The sequence below is a fragment of the Sitophilus oryzae genome, unplaced genomic scaffold, assembly GCF_002938485.1.
Source record: "Sitophilus oryzae breed Bouriz unplaced genomic scaffold, Soryzae_2.0 scaffold_467_pilon_pilon, whole genome shotgun sequence".
NCBI lineage: Eukaryota > Metazoa > Arthropoda > Insecta > Coleoptera > Curculionidae > Sitophilus > Sitophilus oryzae.
Window position 1 is genome coordinate 2355429 of NW_022147048.1, and position 24088 is coordinate 2379516.

General features: G+C 31.8%; 1 protein-coding gene across 1 annotated transcript in view; it reads left to right on the forward strand.

Moving 5' to 3' along the window:
- Positions 1 to 24088, forward strand: part of LOC115886112 (FMRFamide-related peptides) — a 61464-nt gene that overhangs the window by 32869 nt on the left and 4507 nt on the right. Inside the window, exon 2 of the mRNA XM_030905176.1 lies at positions 20840 to 21105. Within this exon, the coding sequence (XP_030761036.1) occupies positions 20849 to 21105 (257 nt within the window). The 5' untranslated portion in view covers positions 20840 to 20848. The remainder of the gene's footprint in view (positions 1 to 20839; positions 21106 to 24088) is intronic.

The window sequence follows — 24088 nt, forward strand, 5'->3', positions numbered from 1 at the left end:
GCCGGTGTCAGAAAAAAAAACTAGGTATTTAAGCAAAGATCGAAGATCGAGATGAGTGAGAGTGATTTTCGGCAAAACAAGTCCCTTTATAGAATTCTCCCATTCATTTAGACATGCGTTAAGTACCAAATGTCAATATAAAAAATTTATAATTAATAGTAAAAATAATACATACGATAAAATTTCCTACATACTTTCAAAAAAATGTGTGTAACAATTGCATCTTAATTATTTAACACTAAACAAAATATTAATAATAAATCTTCGTTTTCATTAAAAATAAACAAATAATTATCGGTAACCCATAGGCAACCAGAAAATATATAAAATATTTAAACAATTTAAACTAACAACCATCGCTAGTGATGTGTACCACTATCGAGGTTCCGCAAAAAATCGATAATATATAAAAAAAACGGATAAACGATATAAAAGGAAAAATGTAACGAAAATATATTGATAAGCTTTCAAACTTAACAATGACGTGGGGTAAAACATTGAATACGGAAAATCAAATGCAATAAAATAATGTAAAATAATTAATGTAATGCAACCTTTTTGTATTATTAGGAGAAAGAAAGTAATTTTTTACAATATTCCTTAAATATTTACGTCATCATTTTACATCTTTTCCCTCTCAACTGGGAACGGCGACAAAATAAGTATTAATGTTTCTAAAATGCGTCGTTCGAGGAGATGGTTACAGGATATAAGAAAATATGCATGAGATTTTCTTTCTCTTCCTTAGGAAACATATATACCCAGCATTTTTTTAAATTATTTTCATATACATTAACAATAAACATAAAAAATAATTTCCTACAACAAAAATAAGTCGCTATGAAAGATTTTAAACAGATATATAAGACGTAGTAGTGGAAAAGTCATTCTTTGGAAATGTAAGGAATATAATATGATATTACAGTTTGTTCGTTTAGTTCTCTAGCTTATTTATTTTCTAAGGTTTGATTGTTTTTCAAGAGTAAACTCAATACCAATGAATTATTCATGATGATGGAGAAGATATATATAGGAAAACCTTTAAAATCCGAAGATTTGTTCTCTTACAATTTTTCTATTAGTACAGTATATTATAAATTAATAAAATTGTGTTTTTTATTACTCTAGTTTGATATTGATTAATTAATTTATGATAATATTATTATTAAATTGCTTTTAGTATTTCAGGTAGGTTTTCTTTAATAATAAATTAAAAATTAATGACAATTTTTAAATTCAAACCAGTATACAGGGTTGTTCACCACACGACACGGAGTATTGTAGCTAAACGATGATATTTTTACAAATTGTAAGTTTTGGGTTCGATGAAGGACTATTAGAGGTACAATTTAAAAATAATTTTACAAGATACAGAGTGTCCCAAATAAGTAAAAAATATCAAAGTTTTATTTTTTTAAATGGAACACCCTGTATATTATTACATTTTTAGTTTCTACGATTAAAATAAAGGTAAATTTGATTAAGATTTATTATACTTACCGTTTTTGAAATATTTTCAATTTTGTGAAATTGCAGTAAAAATTTTAAGGCTTCATTTCTCCAAGGGTATCAAAATTTTTGATACTAAATATTTACTGAAGTTTATTTAGTGATCAGTTATTGTGTAGTAATAATAAAAATAATACTACCTTATACAGAGTGTCTAAAAATTTATTTTAAATAATTATTAGCTTCAAACGGCAATAACTTGTTTAATTTAAATGGAACACCCTGTATATTTTACTAGAATCAGATGCACAATTTAATTGTCTATCAAATTATATTAAACCATTTTTTACCTATCTCTTTAAGTTTCCGTAGAAAATGCATTTTCTTGTAATTTAGAACTTATTTATCAATATACCCATGGACTATTGACATTTTAGGTCATTTTTAAAGATGTACCAAATTTTTAAAGAGTACAGATACTAATATTGTCGATATAATTCGTTTATTTCATTAAAAAATAAAAAAAAAACTGTTTAAATATTTGTTAAAGAGGACCAATTAATATGATGCCGTATTCAAACTACATTAACTGACTGTTTGCGTTGATTAATAATAATTGCTCCAAATACTAAAAAACTGAATTTTGTATGGGCATTAGATAGTGTGATAAAAAGTAACACCTTAAAAATGATATTTCATTTTTTAATAAATGCTTATTTATAACAACAAAGACTTTAATTTGATAACTTATTATTATATTGATTTCTGACTCAAATCCACATTTATTTATAATAATTTAATAACGAACACAATTAAGTATGTAATTAATTAGTATATGGGCGCAAATAATGGTGTTATATTTAATTAATGGTATACTCTTTTATAAAGATTTAAATAGTTTTCTTTTTGCATACAAATGGGCTAGTAATATTATCGTTTTGCTAAAAACGATAATATTACTAGTCTGTACATTTTGTACATTTGTTGCTTTAAAAACAATCTAAAATGTCAATATTCCATAGATATATTGATAAATGAGGTCTAAATTATAAGAAAATGCATTTTCTACGAAAACTTGAAGGGATAGGTAAGAAATGGTATAATACAATTTGATAGAGAATTTAATTGTGCATCTGATTCTCCTAAAATATACAGGGCATTCTATTTAAATTAAAGAAGTTATTGCCGTTGAAGCTAATAATTATTTAAAATAAATTTTTAGACACTCTGTATAAGGTAGTATTATTTTTATTATTGCAACACAATAACTGATCAATAAATAAACTTCATTAAATATTTAGTATTAAAAACATTGATACCCTTGGAGAAATGAAGCTTTAAAATTTTTACTGCAATTTCACAAAATTGAAAATAATTCAAAAACGGTAAGGTTTAAGTATAATAAACCTTAATCAAATTTACCTTTATTTTAATTGTAGAAACTAAAAATGTAATAATATACAGGGTGTTCCATTTAAAAAAATACAACTTTGACATTTTTTATTTATTTGGGACACTCTGTATCTTGTAAAAATATTTTTAAATTGTAGCTCTAATAGTCCTTCAACGAACCCCAACCTTACAATTTGTAAAAATCTCATCGTTTAGCTACAATACTCCGTGTCGTATGTGGTGAACAACCCTGTATATGGAAATATAATATGTATAGCTCCACGGTATATTTTTTGTGTGTTATATGGCGTTTATGAGTAGTGATACTAAGAAGTAGTGATACTGAGTAGTGATACTAGTAGTGATATAAAATTCACACCAGTATACCGGGTGTGTCTCAAAAATGGCTCACCCCTATAACTTTTTTATTTTTTCAGTTAAAAAATCGAGATTTGGTATGTTAGTATATGACATAAATTAGTATCGATTGACGTATTCAATTGTTTTCGGTCACATCCTGTTTCACCGGAAATGACTACAACTTTTGATTTTTAAATGGCACCCTCGGTATTTTTTTACTTTATTCGATAGAAAATAACACTCTGAATAGAATGACATATCATATGTCAACTTTAGACATTTTCGCATATGCTTTATTTGAAATTATAATTTGCGGTTCGTAACGAAAATTTGACTCGAAATATCAAGTGTGTGGTATCAAATTATTCGTAGTAAGACACTAAAAACATTAGACGATCAAATTTATTTTTCCAAGGCTCCTTGATTAACAATTAGTGTTTTTAAAATAGCCATGGCACTCTAGATTGAATTTTAAAACACGATCAGTGGCGTAACTAGTTTTTCGCTGTCAGTTTGAAAATATGACTCAAACCTATGTTTTTTTTTAAATGGGACTCCCTGAATATTCTTTTTTTTTTATTTTATTTGATTAATTATGGAGCTTTCTAAAAATATACTATACTCTATATTATTTTCATAAATATGGTAGGAAAATGCATTATTTAACCAATGTATTTAACATAATTCAATCTAGTTTAAAAGAGTGTAATATTATATTTTTTTTAATTAAACCAGATAATTTATAATTAACGATTTTTTGTTAAGTGAGAATGTCAAAAGTTTACATATTCTATTCAAAATGTCATTTTCTATGGAATAAAGTAAAAATATACCGGAGGTGCCATTTAAAAATCGAAAGTTGTAGTCATTTCCGGCGAAACAGGAAGTGACCAAAAACAATTAAAACGTCATTCAATTCTAATTTATGTCATATACTAACATACCAAATCTCTTTTTTTATCTGAAGAAATAAAAAAGTTATAGGGGTGAGCCACTTTTGAGACGCACCCGGTATATACGATTAATTTTATTACTATAAAAAACGATTAATTAATTAAGTTATTATTTCTATGACTCATAAATAGATCAATGTCAACTTAGAGATAAAATATAACAACTCAGGTAACCTCGTTTATATCGTTATAAATCTTAGAGCTTGACCCAAAAGTAGACTAAAACAATTCCGGTCACATTTCTAAGTAATTTTTCGAAAGGATTTACTTCTAACGTATTTTTTCTTCTTTTCTCTTTGATTTGAAGACGCTTTATATAGATCTAAATGTGGGTTATGTCTAATGCCGTTTGCAATAAAACCTTGCACGAAAAGATGTCACAATGTCGGATGTTCTTTACAAGATCAAGTCTAGATCCTAAGCCTTTGTTCGTCCTAAAGGGCAACTTAATAAAGAGAAATGCAAGTCTAATACTCTAGATGAAAAATTCTTTCTCGTGATAAAAGAAAACTTTTATAAAATGGAATTACATAAAACTATATTGATAATATTATTTCCTTGAATGCCGTCTAGGGGTATCAAGGATACTTTAGAGATAAGGATAGTTCGATTCCTATCTTCCTGCACTGTCAGTTTTTTTACGTCATCTACTGCTATGATCTACTGACCGAGTTGAAGTTGGCGCTAAAGATTTTAGACAGTGACAGTTATTTTTGCATTTGACGGACGAGCGCACAGTGCGTTGTTCTTTTATTCAAGGTGCGCACACCAGCCAGAGCCGCACGAATCGCATCGACGAAAATGCGGCCAGCATTATTGGGCCAGAATGATTTTCGGTAAATGCGGCTAGTGCTGCTGACGTCACACGCAATTCCTTCCACTCTACGTAGCGTAGGTAGCCGAAGAGGAGATTAGAAATTCAATATGCTAATTCGCAAATTTTTCATGACTCATATTGAAAAATGCTTAGATGACATGATCCGAAAAACAAAATGCTCAGGACACATGGTCCTGACCCTAAAATTATATTTCATGAAAATTTACACACGAAATTATTGCACAGGGTATGTCAAAGTTAGGGTAAAAAAACAACCCCTCGATTAACCCTGTATAATATGCCAAATACTAAAGTTCATAAAAAAACTGACTTTAAATATTAAAGTTGATATAATTATATACAGCTTGCTAAAAAATGACAAATCATGACAATAGGGCTAAAAATAACAAAAATATAACAGTTCAAATTTGACCAAAATTTTCTCCGTTGCGTTTTTTTTGCGTCTGAGTGTATATTATTATATAACCAAAAAAACATCAATTACATAAGAAAATGTATATTTTAGGACAAGAGCTTGTGCTAAACAAGTCCCCCAAGTTTATAAAAGATACACCTGAGATGAAATTACAGTGAGGCAGTTAAGGCGGTGAGGATTTCGGACTTGTATAAATGTGTATCTCTAAAGGCGTAATAATAATTCATGTAAATTGGAGGTAACCTAAGGGCAATTAGCTAAGATTCAGATTAAGCAACGACAAGCAGAATTTGTAATCGGAAGTCTCTAGGGAAAATAAAGATATCGTTTTTGTAGATATAGTATCTAGGTAACTTATAAGTACTTCCCACATCTAATAATTGAATAAAATTTGGCTGAACGATCCGCCCTATAATAAATCACCGTACAAGTTTAAAAATGTTTGTTTTCTATGTCACTTTAGTTACCTTTTATTTATAAAAGATAGAGCAAAAAGTAGAGTTCATTGCAAAAGGCATTGAATAACAATCCATGATAATTTTAGGGAGGTCAAGCTCTAGAAGGAGATTATATTTTATTTTTATATTGAGTAAAATTTATTTTTAAATGGTATAGTTTAAAATTCGAGAAAAATATTTGTTTGGGTATAGATTTGCGTGCCTGGAAACGTTCTATTCCTTTTTTAATCTCTCTGTAATTAGTGTTAATCTTTGACAAGTTCTATGCCAATTTTTAGTAAACAACGTCTAGAGATTGGCCTTGACAAAATTATCATCGATTTTCATTCCCAGACCATCTTTGACGCCGTTTTTTTTTTCGGTCATACTGTACCAGCAAAAGTTAGCTTTCCAAACTTTATTTCTATATCACTTTAGTTAACTTTTATTTAAAAAAGATAGAGCAAAAAGTAGACACAAAATCTGCTCTCGATACAAATTAATTTCAGCAATATTTTATGGCATATTTTAAATAGTTTAAAATAAAACAAAATTAGTTAAAATTTATGGTTATATTTATTAGTATTTATATAAAACGTTTATTTACATATCTACCTTTTAATATTTCATTCCCTTCTGTCCGTTTGTATTACATTTGGATAATTTTAAATATAGCGATTTACAAATCTAACAAAATTAGAACGTTGCATATTAATGATCCATAAATACAAATTTATTTAAAAGATGTAATGTAGTCTGTTTTACATTAATATTTTAATTTGCGGTGTTAGGCGAATCGAGTCAGAGCCTGATACCAAAAATTACATATTCCGAAGTCAATCGCATAAAATCGTATTGTTCCACTGAAAACAAGCATTCGTGTTTACGTGGTTCGTGTTGCCAAAATGGAAATCATCATGTTTATTCTACGGCTCTTAATGTCATATTCAAATTTGGATTTGTAACTTCTTAAAGATTTTATTCGAAAAAGAACGGTTGTGAAATTTTTTTCGTATTTTTATACTCATGCCATAAAAATATTTTGGAAGAACCATGAAACATACAGGGTGGCCCATCGAAAACGTTCCGCAAGGCATAACGGCCAGGATATTTTTTTTTTCAAAAAATCCAAAAACACGTCGATTTTGTTTGTGAGGGGGACAACTTTTGCCCCAAAAATGATTGCAAAATCTTCAACCCTCTAAGCGGGGGTGTCATCCCCCAACTTTTTTCAAATGGGAAGGGGGGTCAAGTGGTACCGCAGTGAAAAGGGATTTTTATTCTCTATACTTTCCCGCTCCGTTTTTGAAAATCGGTCGAGTCATTGAGAAAATATGAAGGATTGAAATTTGAAAAGTTTACTTAAACATTTATCAGAGTAAATGATAAGGATAAGGATAAATTCCTTCGACCAATTTGCTGTTTTTTCTTATTATTTCTAGATGTTTACGCATTTTTTCACTTGCCACAAGGTTAAACGATCAGGTGCGGTCTCAATATCGTTAAACTGACCCACAATAGCATTTCCAAAAATACCAGCCCGCGACAATCAAAATCGCCTTCGTTGAGTTGTTGTACCAACTGAATTTTGTACGGGTGGAACTTGTGTGTTTTTTTAATATCCTTTGGACACTTCTACGATTCACGCCGGTCTCATTGGCTAATTTTCTTGTACTCAGCGTACTATCTATGGCAACTTGGCCCAATACGAATACCTCCATAGCTTCATTTACTACAGGGTTTTCCCTCTGCCTCTTTTTATTCATAACGGAACCAGTTTCGCGAAATTTTGCAACTAACTAACAATTTTGCCATAAAGGTGTTTGTCAGGATGGCGTTCATTGAATATCTGCGCAACCAGATTGCCACATTCATTATTTTTAAAATAAAGTTCGATTATTTCCACTTTTTCTGCAAGTGAGTACACCATAATTGTTAAAAAGTTTAACGATATTGAGAAGAACTTCAACGCACAAGTCACAGAACAGCTAGTAGATATCTTTTTTTGTTAATTAATGTAACATGGAATTTTACGTTATACGAGTAATTAAAGTGTTAATTTTAATAAAAAAAGCTTAAAGTGGAACATAATGATTAAAAAAAATTTTAGGATTCGAGTTTTTTTGGTTTTTTGCATTTTCTGAGAACATTTACCATAGCAAGATATATTTTTTTTTGCACTATCAGGAAATAGAGATTTCAACGAACAAAAAGCCCTTTTTAAAAAAAGCGGATATTTTGACACGTGAATTTTCAATTGAAAATTAGGGTGGTTTTTTACTATTAAATTAAAATAAGGTAAAAAAATAAATATTTTAAATCAAAAAAATTACAGTATGTTTGGTATATAAAAAGGTAAGTTTTCACCAAATCTCATGGAATTTTTTTTTGTAAATGATAAAAATAAAAAACCAAAAACTTGGTTGTTTGAATTTTTCACATAAATTTTGAGGTTATGTGAAAAAGGTGTAAATACAAAAGTTATAAATCTTTTCATTGTCTTTTTTGCATAGGACTCGTAGTTTCGCCGAAAATCTAGATAAACCGATTTTTACCCTTAAAAACTCACCCCCTCCTACTTCCCAAACTCAAATCGACCGTAATTTATTTTTCCTTTCATTATTGCTGTATTATCTATCTTTTTTAATGGGTTTCATTCTACTATAATTTTTTTTGGTTTCAAAAATTATCGACCCTGATCTATATCTAGTATTAGAATTAGAATAAGTGGGAGGGGGGTTAATCTCTGCGACCTTAGAGATCTATTGTGTCCCCCTTTCTTGAGTTATAACTCACCATACAGTCCCAGGACTTCCTACGGAGACCCGTGTCCCTCACAGTCGAGGAGCTACGACCCAGGCCGGGTAGACGAAACGGTAGCTTGTGTCGCCTGTTGGGTTTAGAGGTAGGAAGTAGGCTCCCGACCCTTGGAGGAGGTGGTAGCTTGTATGCCACTTGCGGAGAATGGTCTCAACGCAAGTGTCAGCCACCCCTCCTGTAGTTCTCTTTGGGTTTGGCCCCTTGGAACTTTCATTGTTACTGTTCCCAGTGTCGCTAGGGGGTTTCCCCACAGCTTCACCGGTGATATTTTCATTACTATTATTACCAGATCTCATAGTGTTCCCATGAGTCGCTAGGGACAGTCTTCTACAGAGCACCGCATGTAGAAGTAAGGGGTAAAATACAATGGGGTGCCCCCCGATGCCCCAAGGTTGAGGCTGTCCGTAGCCCCGCCCGGTATCGTTATATGTCTTGGTGCAATTCCCTGGCCACGACACTACAGTCAGGGACAAGACGATGAGTGAGATGCTTCTTAGACCAAGCCAAGTGCTAGAGGGGATTCCCCCCAGCACCTGACCAGGAGCTTCCCCACCAACGACAAGGTCTTGCATCTCCTAGGGGAAGATATATTATCGACCCTGATCTATATCTAGTATATCTACTCATGTTTATTTTTTGTCAATATGTATGACTGTATTGACTATTTCCATTGTAAATATCTTGAGAACGGTTGCTCGTAGCGATTTTTACCAAGGGATATTTTTTATGTAAAAAGTCATGGAAATGTATTTTCTTTGCTCAGTAGATTTATACAGGTGCGGACGAAAAGTTATTACTCTGTTAACAGTTAAAACTGTTAAAACACATGTAGGTGGCGCTCCTTATAAATAGGAGTCATATCAAGAAAATCAAAATTCTCATGTTCCCAGACACCAATTTTTTTCCAAATATTGACATTACTTCAGAAATTATTTGGAAAAAATCGAAATAAAAATAAAACTTCTACACCCTGTATATCCGAAACTAAGCATTTTAGGATATACATTTATACGAACTTTTTTTCTTATTTCTATCTGCAGAATATGCTGCCGAAGTTTCCGGAATACAGCTCGGACCACCCTGTATAGTGGAAACAAATTGGGAAAATAAAAATATACAATATTCCTGAATAAATTTGTAACAACGAGAAATAATCAAAAAAATTTAATGTTTTCAAATTAAGTTTTCAAAGACTCTAATGTCAGATGTAAATTTAATAAAGAAATCTAAATTGAAAGTTTAGAAAATATCTAAAACGAACAGCTTTTAACAAATATCACTCGATATTTTAGTTGTTTAAAATTTAATTCAAGATCTATTCAGAAAGTTTCATGTCGTTACAACTTGCTGTTTATCTAAGAATATCTGTTTTAATTTGAATATACTGTTTAGTTTCCTGCAAGATTTGCCGAGAGATTTCAGTAATAAAGGAAATTTTGAGGCATGCTAAGCATTTTAAATTATTTAGAACATTTATCGACAATGAACATAAATTCTAGAAATGTAACAGAAGTTTGGAGAAAGTTTTTATTAGTACCACCGATTTACAGAGTGTTCTCGGCTGCGCTATATTTATTGTGATTAAAGATTTTTGCATGTGCGAATACTCAGTTCTCAGTTCTCACCTGCTAGTTTCCCTAAAGCTCTCTGACTGATTCAGATTTAAGTTTTCAGAACTTTTATGTTAATTTCTAAGAAATTACTTTCCATAAGTACATTCCATTGTAAACCAAATCAAATCAGCAGACACATAATGTCATCTATACTAATAGATAAAATCGTTGACGTATTCAGTTGTTTTCTGTCGCTTCCTGTTTCACCGGAAATGGCTACAAATTTTGATTTTTAAATGATACCCTCGGTGTTTATTCGATAGTAAATGACATTCTGGATAGAATGACATATTACGTGTATGTATATGTCAACTTTTGACATTTTCAAATATGGTTTATTTGAAATTGCAACATGCAATTCATAACGACAATTTGACTCAAAATACCAAATATGTGGTACCAAATTATTCGTAAAAAAAATGCTTTTTCCAAATATGCTAATGAGCCACCTTCGTTCCATTTGAAAAAAATTGAAATATGATTAAAAATACGATTTGGGTATCTTTTAACCGGTCAGAACAAAACACGAATAAAATTAGACGATCAAATCTATTTTTCCAACACTCCTTGATTAAAAATTAGTGTTTTTAACACAGCCATGGCACTCAAGATTGAAATTTAAAATTCAATTTTATTTTAAGCAAAAATGTTAACAGTTGGCATATGATATGTCATTCTGTCCAGAATGTTATTTTCTATCAAATAAAGTAAAAAAATACCGAGGGTGCTATTTAAAAATCAAAAGTTAAAACAGGAAGTGACAGAAAACAACTGAATACGTCAATCAGTCCTAATTTATGTCATATACTAACATACCAAATCTCGTTGTTTTATCTGAAAAAATAAAAAAGTTATAGGGCTGAGCCACATTTGAGACGTACCCGGTATAGGCGAATAAGTACTTTTTAACAACTTTAGTCTATATTCACAAAAACACGCATTATCGTAAATCAAGTAAGGTCATATTTTATAATTTTATTTTTTTGTGGGATAGAAACCTTTTAGAATCGTAAATATTTTAGTGATTTAGTTTGAAGATGCGACCCCTGTTTTTCCACCGTTGTTGACCGATTTAAAATATATTACGTTAACTAGGCACTTGGATTTGGAAAATTTAGTATTGTAGGACATAAATTTTAGTTCGGATTTTCTGCGGCTATACATTGTATATATTTACCTGTAACCATAAATAATATGACATTATTGTATGCATAAGAACGGTCTATCGAAACTAATTGATTTAGTAACGTTAAGAAAAAAATGTATGGAATAGTAGGTATAAGTGGAGGACAGATATTTATTTTATAATTTATGTTTCACTGCGACTAAATAAAAATATATTCGATACCCAATTACACTTTTAGTTACGTAATCGAGGGAACGATTTTTAAATTCATTGTTACCAACCATGGACATATTCGGCTCCGCGCTGGAATTTAGATTTTCCGCTGGGGTTTCAGATGGTAGCTGTCAGTGGCCGCTCATGACCCGTGGAACTGGGTAGACGACAAGTTTTTAGATGCATCTATTTGCCCCCCCCCCTAAATTTACATAATACCTTAACCCAGTTCGTAAATATATCCCAAGTAGCATTTTCACGACTTGCGACCACATGTTTACTAAACACAACGTTGGATTAATTACAAATAATAGTTAGCTCCCTACCTTGGGTATTAAAATAAATTTAAACGTTTTTATAACGTTGTGCCGACGTTGGACTAGTACTACAGCAAAGTAGAAGCTTCTGCGACGTCGAATAAACGTTGTCTTGTAACCTTTTTTGCTTAAGTGATCTTTAGGTGACTCGGACAACATAGTTACAACGTTGGACAATATAGAGTTTTCCGACGTCAGTTTCAGGACCTATTCCGACGTTATGCAAACGTCGTTTGTTTTACTAATTCCAACGTTGTTTAGATTTCCTTCTTACGTTGGTAGGACGTCGAGTCACTACCTTTTTGCAACTGTATTGAACCATAACGTTAAATCTTAAATTTTCACTTCATTGATCTGTTCAGTCAGACAGTTCATTGCTGTTTTGTTTTTATAAAAAAAAACTTAATTGAAATGGGACATAAGAAAGGTACATATAAAACTAAATTTAAATATACATCGATATATGTAAATTACTGATAGTTTATCCACTCCCTCGTTTATTTAGATTATAGAGGGCGGCACAAGCTAGACTTTAGGATGACTAAATTAGGCAATCTTGCGACTAGTATACTACCTGTTAAGGCCGAACTGCGACTTTATTAGTCCAGTATGCGACTACTCGAACTACTCCATCTTAATCTCCAAAACAACAAAGTGAAAGCCGCCATGTTGATAAATAAGAAAATGTTTCGTTCTTAAAATAGCAATTCCTGCTTATTAGTATTTTATATTAGTATTTTAATCAAGCACGCTTTTAGATGTTTCAAAAAACTTTTAATAAGAGTAACTTTAACTCAACATATATGTTTCGGCTTGTTAGGCCTATTTCAAGAGTTTTTTAAGAACTAATCGTCTAACTACACTGTAACTATATATATTTACTATGGGGGTGGGTTCAGAGAGTTTACAATAGGGGTAATAAAAAATGTGTTTAGAAATCCTTGTTGGTCGTTAACATTATTTTCGTTTTAACAGATTTTAGTATTTCTAACTGTTCAATGTAATTTAAGCGTCTACCTTTGTTTCTCTGTGTAGTAACTTAATTGAGTTTTCATTAATTTTGTGATTATTTACTATACAATGAGTTGCAAGACCAGAACTATGCTGGAGATTATTAATAGACTTTTACATGTTCTTTAATCCTTATATCTAAATTTCTACCTGTTTGGCCTATGTACACGGCATCACAATCATTGCAATCCACCCTATATACACCCGACTTATTTTTGACATTAGTTTTGTCTTTATTATTTAATAAAATTTGACCTAAATTTCTTTTATTTATGTTAATAGTTTTACATCCTATTTTATTGAGACTTTTTGAATACATTAACTTGAAATATTTGACCCTAAAAAAACACGCGGAAACAATTTTTTCGACTGCGAATAAATTATTCTCATTTTACTAAAAAAAAAATTCAAGAAAATTTTTAAAACTTCTTTAATTTTAAGGCCCGTTAGTATTTTTCAAAGTAGAAACAATACATTTATCAATAAAGTTGTTTGCGTTTAACTTTTTTGCCTTGGGTAACGAGTTACAGAGTCGGTTAAAGTGTTTCAATAATTATGATCTTCAAACATCCTCCACACTTAAATACTTTTGTTTTGTTTTCCTTCACTGCCATCTGACATATGTCTCTAACTAAATCATAAAAATAATATTTTTACTATAATTATCCCAATTTAGGATAAAACGCGACTTAGACGCCATATTAGTTTTGTATTTCTGTGAATTAGGATTTTAAACAACGTTGCAGTTTGTACTAAATTAGGCTTCTAGCCAACGTCGGTATCCAACGTCGTTTCGACCCAAAAATGATTCTCCAAACTAGTGCAGACTAGGGTTGGCACGAGGTTGTGCCGACGTTGCGCCCCGACGTTTGGTCGCGTGACACAACGTTGTCCCGACGTCCAAATGCTGCTTGGGATGTTATCTCTGGGTTAAAAACATAGCAAAACATAGCTCAAGAATATTTAGAACAAAACTAAAGCGAAAATAGCAGCATTCAATGTAATGACATAATGATTGACATAATGTACAAGTATAAGTTTTTTTGTTTCCTCAGATGCTAATTTTTAAATACTTTGATAAATAAGATAGATAATAGTACCATGGAGTACATTATAGGATTTTATTTTATTTTATTTATTTACGCAAACTTAAAAATTCGTAAGTATATAGACTAAAAAAAAATATCCGTTTTAACTTAAGCCTACCGACACAGAATATCTAGCTACGCCACCGAGCACCGAGCTCCCGCGACTTCATGCAAAGTGCAAAGGCGACCGGAGATATCGCCTAAGCTCCGCCTTAATACGATACAACTCAGACTTACGTCGCGTCGCTACCGCCCGATGAGCTAGACAGGGACAGAAGCATACAGAAGACTGCCGTACGTTGTGCATCGACTCTGATAACAGGCGATAATAGAAATCGCCGAACAAGGGCGTGTGCAATATAAGTGGTACAAGATAGCTTAATAGCCGTAAAAACTCATCGCAATTTTATTAGAATATTTAAGCAAAGCGGTAGTAATGGCTCTTTATGTCCCTTAAGTGCTGTTAAGTAGGTGAGTTCTGTTGATGAAAATAATAACTGTTTATACAGGGTGTTTCAAAACAAATGCGAAAAACTTCAGGGGATGATTCCTTGTTCAAAATAAAGGGTTTTCTTCATAAACGAAAAATAATGTTTCTATTTTTTATCTTGAAAACGAAAAGAGATAGACTAATAAAATTTTATGGAAGCATTACTGTTATGAAAACACACTTTCTGGTAATTTTTTCACTTTTTTAAAATGAGTGGAAGGGGTTGAAATAAACTACCCCTATCATTCTTGTTAACGAAATTTAAAGAAAAATCTTATCAAACACATGCAAAAAAATTAATTTGGATAGTTTAGTTTGTTTAAAAACTTTTTTATCTCTTGTATTTTTTTGATAAAACTCACCGATTTGAAATTAAAAAATAAAATGTAAAGCATTACATGTCAGGACAAAAAACCTTTTCTGATAAAGAATCTAGTGGGCTGCTGTAATTTTTTTAGGAAAAAATCTAGTCGGCCGCTGTTACTTTTTAAGATGTTCCTAATATTATTTTATTTGACATTACTCTACTGCAATACGTTATTATCTAGATGATTATTATTATCGTTATTATCACTAGATTCTTAATCTAAAAATGTTTTTTTGTCCTGACATGTAATGCTTTACATTTTATTTTTTAATTTCCAGTCGGCGAGTTTTATCAAAAAAACACAAGAAGTAAAAAAGTTTCTAAACAAACTAAACTATCCAAATTAAAGCATTTGCATGTGTTTGATAAGATTTTTCTTTAAATTTCGTTAACAAGAATGATAGGGGTAGTTTATTTCAACCCCTTCCACTCATTTTAAAAAAGTAAAAAAAATTACCTAAATGTGTGTTTTCATAACAGTAATGCTTCCATAAATTTCATTAGTCTATCTCTTTTCGTTTTCAAGATAAAAAATAAAAACATTATTTTTCCGCCATCTTTGTACCGCGATATCTCCCTAACGGTTGACTTTTGACCCAACGTTTATAAAGCAAACTACCCTTTATTTTGAACAAGGAATCACCCCCTAAAGTTTTTCGCATTTGTTTTGAAACACCCTGTATACACTCAGATGGAAAAAAAACGCATCGGAGAAATTTTTGATCAAATTTAAAGTGCTCTATTTTCATAAATTTTTTAGCAAGCTGTATATAATTATATCAACTTTAATTCATAAAATCCTTAGTATTTTGCATATTATACAGGGTTGAACAAAGGGTTGTTTTTTACCTTAACTTTAAAACACCCTGTGCAATAATTTCGTGTGTAACTTTTCCTAAAATATAAATTTACGGTCAGAACAATGTCTCCTGAGAATTTTGTTTTTTGGATCATTTTTTTCATTATGACCATTGAATGTTTGTTTTTTTTTAATTTTTTCGTTTAACTTCATACTTAAATTTTAATAAAAGTTATTATTTGCGGAAGTTGAATGACCGAAAATTATACAGTGCGTCTGTCCGTTCTGTAGCTACGGGGTATCCGTGAGAGGGAAAACAATATTCTCTCGATGTTTTTCGTAAAAAATTAGAGGACGCGTCCCATCAATAAAAATTCGACAAATTTGCAAGTGGCCAATAAAATGAGTGGGCGGAGCGATTTGCGGTGTCGTACTCGTCAAATCGACGTATAAAATATATTGCTGTTTATTTAAATGTTTTTTGTCCGCATTCCTTTCATAGCACTTTAACTACAGCTATTAATTTCTATATATAAAGTACGTCTGCTGGATCTGTGTCTATGAAAGGAATGCGGACAAAAAACATTTAAATAAACGACAATATATTTTATACGTCGACTTGACGAGTACGTCACCGCAAATCGCTCCGCCCACTCATTTTATTGGCTACTTGCAAATGTGTTGAATGAAATTGTTGAATTTTTATTGATGGGACGCGTCGTCTATTTTTTTACGAAAAACATCGAGAGAATATCGTTTCCCCTCTCACGGATACCCCGTAGCTGCAGAACGGACAGACGTACTGTAGGTATAGTCTATAAAATGAATAACTTTGAATTTTGACCGTTATTTTTTACCAACATGGCAAATATAAAAGCCCTCTATCCAAAAAGTTACTGATATTCTTTAAAATGAGTGCCTGAACGAATCAGATAGGTAACTCTTTTTACTTTCGTGAAATAGAAAAGGAAAATTATAAAACAAGTGACAGTTCTTCCTCTTCTTGCAAAAATCAACGCGAAATGTCATAATTGACAAAAGTAAAATGTCATCAGCCTTTGACATTTCTAAATATCAAACCAATGCCGTCTCTAATAGAACAGCCTTGGGCAGATTTATGACGTCACGCTAGTTAGATACCAGGATTAATAAATATGTTGTAGAATACACGGAAAACATAATTATTCCTCGTATTTTTGGTTTGTATTTTAAAAATGATATAGTTTACATGAACTATACATAATATACAGTTAATAAATACAATATATATACCTATTTATAGTAATAAATACTTTGGCAAATAAACTATGAACCATACAAATGCATCCAATGTTTTACAATATACAAATAATGAATAGGTACATAAGATAATGGGTAAAATGTAAAATATATTTTAAATTTTGGGGTTTGAAAATCGATTTAATTTAACAAAAAACATTCAATATCTACTAATAGTGGTGTATTATTATTTGCATTCACAAAATTTATATGTATATTTTGCAAGCATCAATGTGCGAAAAATTATATTTGCAAATAATACAATATCATAGAAAAAAAGGCGTCAGCGATGGCTATGAAATGAAGATCGCTGTCATTTTATATGTAAAATTATTCTAAAATTTTTGATTTTTTGGGATTTAGGTTCGGGAAAAACGCTGATTAAGTTTACATTTGGTTTTTCATTATTTTTTTTTGGTTTAAAAAAAAACGTTACAGCTAACGTTTATAGCCTTCATTAGTGCTGTGTCATATGAAAAAAATGTCGAATGTAAATGTGTCGAATATAATCCAAAAAATTACATATACGAGGAATGTTTTCCATGTATTCTACAACATAATTAATCCGTAGCATCTAACTAGCGTGACGTCAGAAATCTCGCTCCGAGGCTGTTCTATTAGAGACGGCATTGCATCAGCATGGCCCGCAAGTTGCTAACCTAATAAAACTAACACTAGAAAAGCCCGCGGGAACTGTCAAATTCAAAGTTATTCGTTTTACAGACTATATATTACCACATTATACAAACCACTATTTCTGTTTACTCTGGAAAACATTTTAATTTAAAAATACGAAAGGAAATTTTAAAAATCCTCGCTCAGTATCATTTGAAAATGGGCGATTTAGGGTTACATATTAAATTATAAATAAACTTTCATTCCTATGATGGAATTATATGATGAAAGGGTAAATTATCAAATGAATTATATTGATACTTGTACATTTAAATAATAATTAATCTGTTATTAACGTATTTAACATTCTATGATCTACAGATTCATTTAATGTATCCAGTGGATTATTTAACTTTTTTTAATATTTACATTTTTGAAATTTTTACCAATGTATATTTTTTAAATAGATTATCCTGTATATTTGTTAAAAATGATTTTCTATTGAGTCTATTTTAGAATTTAGAATGAGTGGGAGGGGGGTTAATCACTTCGACCTTACAGATCCATTGTGTCCGCCTTTCTTGAATCATAACTCATCATACAGTCCCAGGGCTTTGACAAAAGCCAGTATCTGGGACGGTTTTATAGAGGGTAGTTCTCCATCTCCAATATCAGTCGTACCAAAATTCATGGCACGAATGGTTGTCGTCTCGGCGCACTCAGTGATGAGGTGTACTGGTGTTTCCCCATCTTTCCCACAGAATCTGCATTCGCCGTTTCTTCTTAGTTTCAATCTACTGAGGTGTCCATTGAGGAGACAGTGTCCTGTTAAAAACCCCGTGACAATCCGAAGATTGTTCTTACTCAGAAAGATCTGTGATTTTTCTTGATCATAAGCCCTCAGAAACTTCTTCGAGTGTCTTAGACCATTGCAAGATTTCCATTCCAGGTTGCGGATGGAATCTTCCAAGTTCTTCAGTTCCGCCTTGAGTTGGTTACCACTTGGAAAGCAGAACGGTTCTGGTCCAGTTAGTGGAGTGTTCGCTCCTTTCCTAGCTAGATTATTTGCTTTTTCATTGCCTTCTATCCCTTGGTGAGCAGGCACCCAGTGTAGGAGGACTTTGTTTTCTTTGCCTAATTTATTCAGCTTCTCTATGCATTCTTTGACAAATTTCGAATTGATTGATTCTAAAAAAATTCTAATTGAGTCTATACAGGGTGGTCCAAGTTATGAAAACTTTGGCAGCATATTCTGCAATATAAAAATCGGTTAAAAAGTGCGTATTAATTTATGTCCCAAAATGCTTCGTTTCGCAGATACAGGTGGTAGAACTTTAATTTTGATTTTCGTCATTGCCAAATAATGTCTGACCTATCGATATACGCATATAGATGAAAACTGTTGTCTGGGTGTTTTTTTTGACATGAGAAACTTGTTTTCGATATCAATATAACTCCTACTTGTAGGGGGCTCCACCTACATATTTTTTAACTGATTTGAAGACTAATAACTTTTTGCCCGTACTTGTATTAAACGAGTGTGTAAGAAAATATACATTTCCGTAATTTTTTACGTAAAAAATGTGGGGGAAAAATGTCACTTGGTAAAATTGCTACGAATAACCCACAAAACATCCCCCTTTAGAACTTCGTCTGTCATGTTAAGAAATGAAAGTAAATAATAAAGCGCCTCACGTTTTTTTCGCACTCAAAAAATTTCAATTAATGCCTGTATATATTTTAATATATTTTTTAAATTTACATTTTTTTAATTGTAAAGTAATATATTACATTTAAATGGAATATATTACATAAAAATAAAAAATTTTTTAAAAATTCCCTATCCGCGTTTGCTCTTTCCATCATATCAAAACAAAACGCCTGCCGCCGTATTTCGTCCCCATCTCGTAGCTCTTGGTGCTTTTCATATTTGAAGGAATAGTATTTATGTCGTTTCAAAATTCGAAACGCTGTAGTGTGATCTATTCCTTTTTCATCCTCAAGTTTCCTTGTGCTGATCTTTCCATCGCCATCGTTCTCTTCCACGCACAATAAAACTTCCAAGTCGGTATCATTTCTTGCATCTTCTCTTTGTTCCTCACCTCTTGCTTCACATCTGCAGTTATTTATCAGGGTGCCTTTGGTCTCAAATCTCTGGATATGCCTTGCGATTGTAGATTTTCCAGGTATCGGTCTATTCAGATACAGAGCAGCAAACATGTCCGACACCTTTTGATAACTATTTCCTTGATAATACCATTTAATCATCAATACTGTTACGTTTTTCGTCGGTTCCGTGTGGATAGAAAGTCACAATTTATTTAAACACTATTTATTTAACACTAATTAACAAAAATAATAACGATAAAAGACTTATAGAACTATTTACAAACGATTTATAACTAAGAATTTATTTTGAATTTTAGCGCGTCAACTGTATATTTATAACTGCCCTCTCTAGGCCACTGCCATAGAAGCTTTTATACTGACAGGTAAAAAGAAATCTAGAATAGTCCAAAGATCGTTAGGCGCATAGAGAAGGTTTTCGAATGTTCTCGTATGTACGAGTCCATTCTAGTGGGTCTCGATTCTTCTCGAACGAATGAATCATTGCGGTGTCTGTGCGATGTTAAGGTCATCCGAGGGCGGGCCATATTGTGAGGTTAGGTCGAGTCCACACCGGCTCGCAACAATACTTTTTCTTCGGTAGTGTAATTCATGGCTAATATTTTCGATGTAGGTATAAGTTTTTAATAATAATAATAAAGCAATTAATAGATAAATTTCTGAAATGACAACTTCATTTGACAGTGAACTTTTACCTTGACTGGTGCTCATAAAGGTAAACACAGGGCCATAAGAAACGAGAAATATTTAAAAAGAAATCGGCGATAACTCGTAAACGGGCTAATCAAAAATATCTGAAGTTATTCTTTTGAATGTGGGTTTTAGTACTTTTAATAAACTTAAATAGAATTATTCTCTAAAATAATTAGGGAAGTCAATAATTGACCCCATTAAAATTTACATGGGATTTCCTATGTCCCTCTCGACGATGCAACACCCCGTATAACTTTTTGTTTTATTATTATCTGCTACTATACTCACTGAAATTGGGTACACTATTTTTTTACTCCCTGTATAATTTAAGATTCTTGTACCGAAAATGAAAAAGTACTTCGGTATCAAACACTGAAATATCTAAAGCAAATATTTTTTGAAGAAACTTTTTGAGAGATATTGTTGTATTTCTTGCAGGTTTCCTACATGGGGACTCCAGTCATATTCATCGCCATTTTTCTCCTACAGTCAGTCCTGTCATATTCGGATGACCTCTTCGAAAACTTTGACGGTACCTCGTTCGTCGCGGTAGATGATCCAGATGTGGACGCGTACAACGAACGGAAACAGCAACGGAACGACAAGTTTCTCCGGTTCGGGAGACGATTCTGGGACTTCGACAGCGACAACGACGGCCCCTTCGACGACAGCGAGGGGGCGCCCAGACCGCCGAGAACAGGAAGGCAAGAGAAAAACGATCACTTTATTAGATTCGGGCGTAGTAAACAGGATTTTTTGCGGTAGGAGCAGCCATAGACTTAAAATAAAATATAGACTACACTATTTACATCTCAACGCGGACAAACAATATTTTTTGTACACATGTTTACTTCTGGGTACAGTCGACCGAGCCTTCCTCATCCAGCCTATGTTGTCACGTCTTTAATATTATCGATATTTTTTTTCTTGTTATTAAATTGATTTATTTTAAGTTATTAATTGATTATTTTTATCTTGTTTTAAAAAGGATAAGTTCTTGACAATATGACAACACCGATTAGAGGCGAGGGAGCCTATTCATTCATTTATTACCTTGTAGTACGTGTCGCACGTGTGCGGTAAAGCTTTGTTTCCGCTATCTCCCCGGCTGTATTAACGCATTTTCTTAGCTTGTAGTCCTTAAGTGTTTAATTTTATTGACTTTTTCTGTTCAAGAACTATAAAATATGGTTTGCCAGTGCCAAATTTGCAAGAAATTTGACTTAAATAATCCATTTAAAGTCTTGAAACGACTTTTGACCGGTAGGCAACTCTCAATTTACCCATTGGGAGCCAGTGGCGTTGTTGTAGAAAGGCGCTTATTTAGATAATATTTTAGTAAAATGTAAAATTTGAATTTTTTCTCTTACGTTACATTATTTACTTACTTACATTGTAACAAAATCATAATTATAACCCTGTTAATAATTAATAATGTTTTTTATTAAAAATATATTCCGGTTTATTCTAAAATTATCTTCAGAATCTAAAATAACATACAAGAATTTTAAAATGATATTACATGATGAAACAATATTTTTTAATATACCGGGTGGTCTCAAAAGTGGCTCACCCCCTATAACTTTTTTATTTTTTCAGATAAAAAAACAGATTTGTATGTTAGTAGGTATATGACATAAATTAGGATTTATTGACGTATTCAATTGTTTTTGGTCTTTTCCTGTTTCACCGAAATGATTACATCTTTTGGTTTTTAAAGGCACCCTCGGTATATTGCTACTTTATTCGATAAAAAATGACACTCTGAATAGAATAACATATCATATGTCAACTTTTGACATTGTCGCTTAAAAACAAATCGTATTTTAAATTTCAATCCAGGGTGCCATAGTGTTGTTAAAAACACTAAGTTTTAATCAAGGAGCCTTGGAAAAATAGTTTTGATCGTCTAATGGGTTTCGTGTCTTTTCTAGGCCGGTTAAAAGATGTACAAATCGTATTTTTAATCATACATATATCAATTTTCTTAAATGGAATAAGGGTGACTCATTAGCATATTTGGAAAAAGCATTTTTTTATGATATATTGATACCACACGCTTGGTATTTCGGGTCAAATTGTCGTTATGAACCGCGTGTTACAATTACAATTAAACCATATGCGAAAATGTCAAAAGTTGACATATGATATGTCATTCTATCCAGAGTGTCATTTTCTATCGAATAAAGTAGAAATATACCGAGGGTGCCGTTTAAAAATTAAAAGTTATAGACATTTCCGGTGAAACAGGAAGTGACCAAAAACAATTGAATGCGCAATCAATCCTAATTTATGTCATATACTAACATACTAAATCCTGTTTTTTTATTTGAAAATATAAAAAAAATTATGGGGGATGAGCCATTTTGGGACGCACCCGGTAAAATAAAGACAGTACCGAGTTAAATAAATGTAGTTTTCATTTTATCCACTTCCAATCACCTTTCCTTGCTTTAATGGATTGGATTTATATTTTCTCTAAATTACATAAGACATAACTTAACCAGAAAAAAATTACAACAATCATATATTATTTTTTTTCTCTCCTATCGCCGATTCTATTATATCTATTGGAATAGATCCTGTTTTGATTAATATTAGGGGTTGTAAATGTTTGACTAAAATTAATAATTTGTTATTAATTTCAAATACGTAATTTCGATTATAAATTTCTTCTATAACGTGTATTTTATAATTTTTATCCTTTTGGACTCTAAAACGTTTTTTTCTAAACTTTTATTTAAAAAAACCTGTCTAAATCTTAATAAAAATAAAAAGTTTAAATACGATATATTTTTTAATTTAATTATAGCTTCATTAAAATAAAAAAATTACCCGGCTATGATACGGAGAGTTCAGGTGTACTTGAGAAACGAAAGACAGTGTTGTGTTTCTCGGCAGAGTCGTCAGGGAACGACCGTTACGACAGAGACAACCTATCTATCGCTCGTGTCGCACTCGTTATAACCTAAAACAATTATTATTATTTATAAGATTTTTTTTTCATAAACGTGGGACTAAGAACATCATCATTTAGTACAATGAGAGTACTCATCATTTGTGTCAAATAAACCTAGTTTGAATAAATTGCTTACAATAAAAGAGAAGTTTTGGATTTTTGTCCTCTAGAGCCATATGTTCGAAGCACTGTGCATCGGTGGAAACATTTTGAAAATGGTTTTAAACGATTCCTCTAGACTTGGCCTGATATGTGTCAAAAGTCCCCGAAGATAGACGATGAACTCGAGGAGTGGGAGGATTAAATATCAATTTTTTCACTTTTTTGCTCATATCTCGGAAACTAAGACATCTACCGAAAAACGCTTTATATACAGGGTGAGCTTCCTACGATGTTCTCTATGGGTATCTCGAAAACTACTGGAGATAGCGAGTCGGTTAAATGGGGAAAGAATTGCAGTTTTGTGGGGTCATAAATATACGCCTTTTAGATTTTTGAAAAAGTTCACGGCTTACTAGATATTTCGAAAAAAACAAATTTTGGCTATTTTAAAAACTGTCCCTAATTCCATTATAATCCATTTTAGACAAAAAGTTTTCAGATAAAAGTTGTAGATAACCACATCCCTAATGAGTTTGTGTTCTCCGATTTTTTCTAAAACCTGTCATTTTTGACATGCGACACAAACATGTGTTTTTTTAAATGGAAACCATAGTTGGCCATGACTT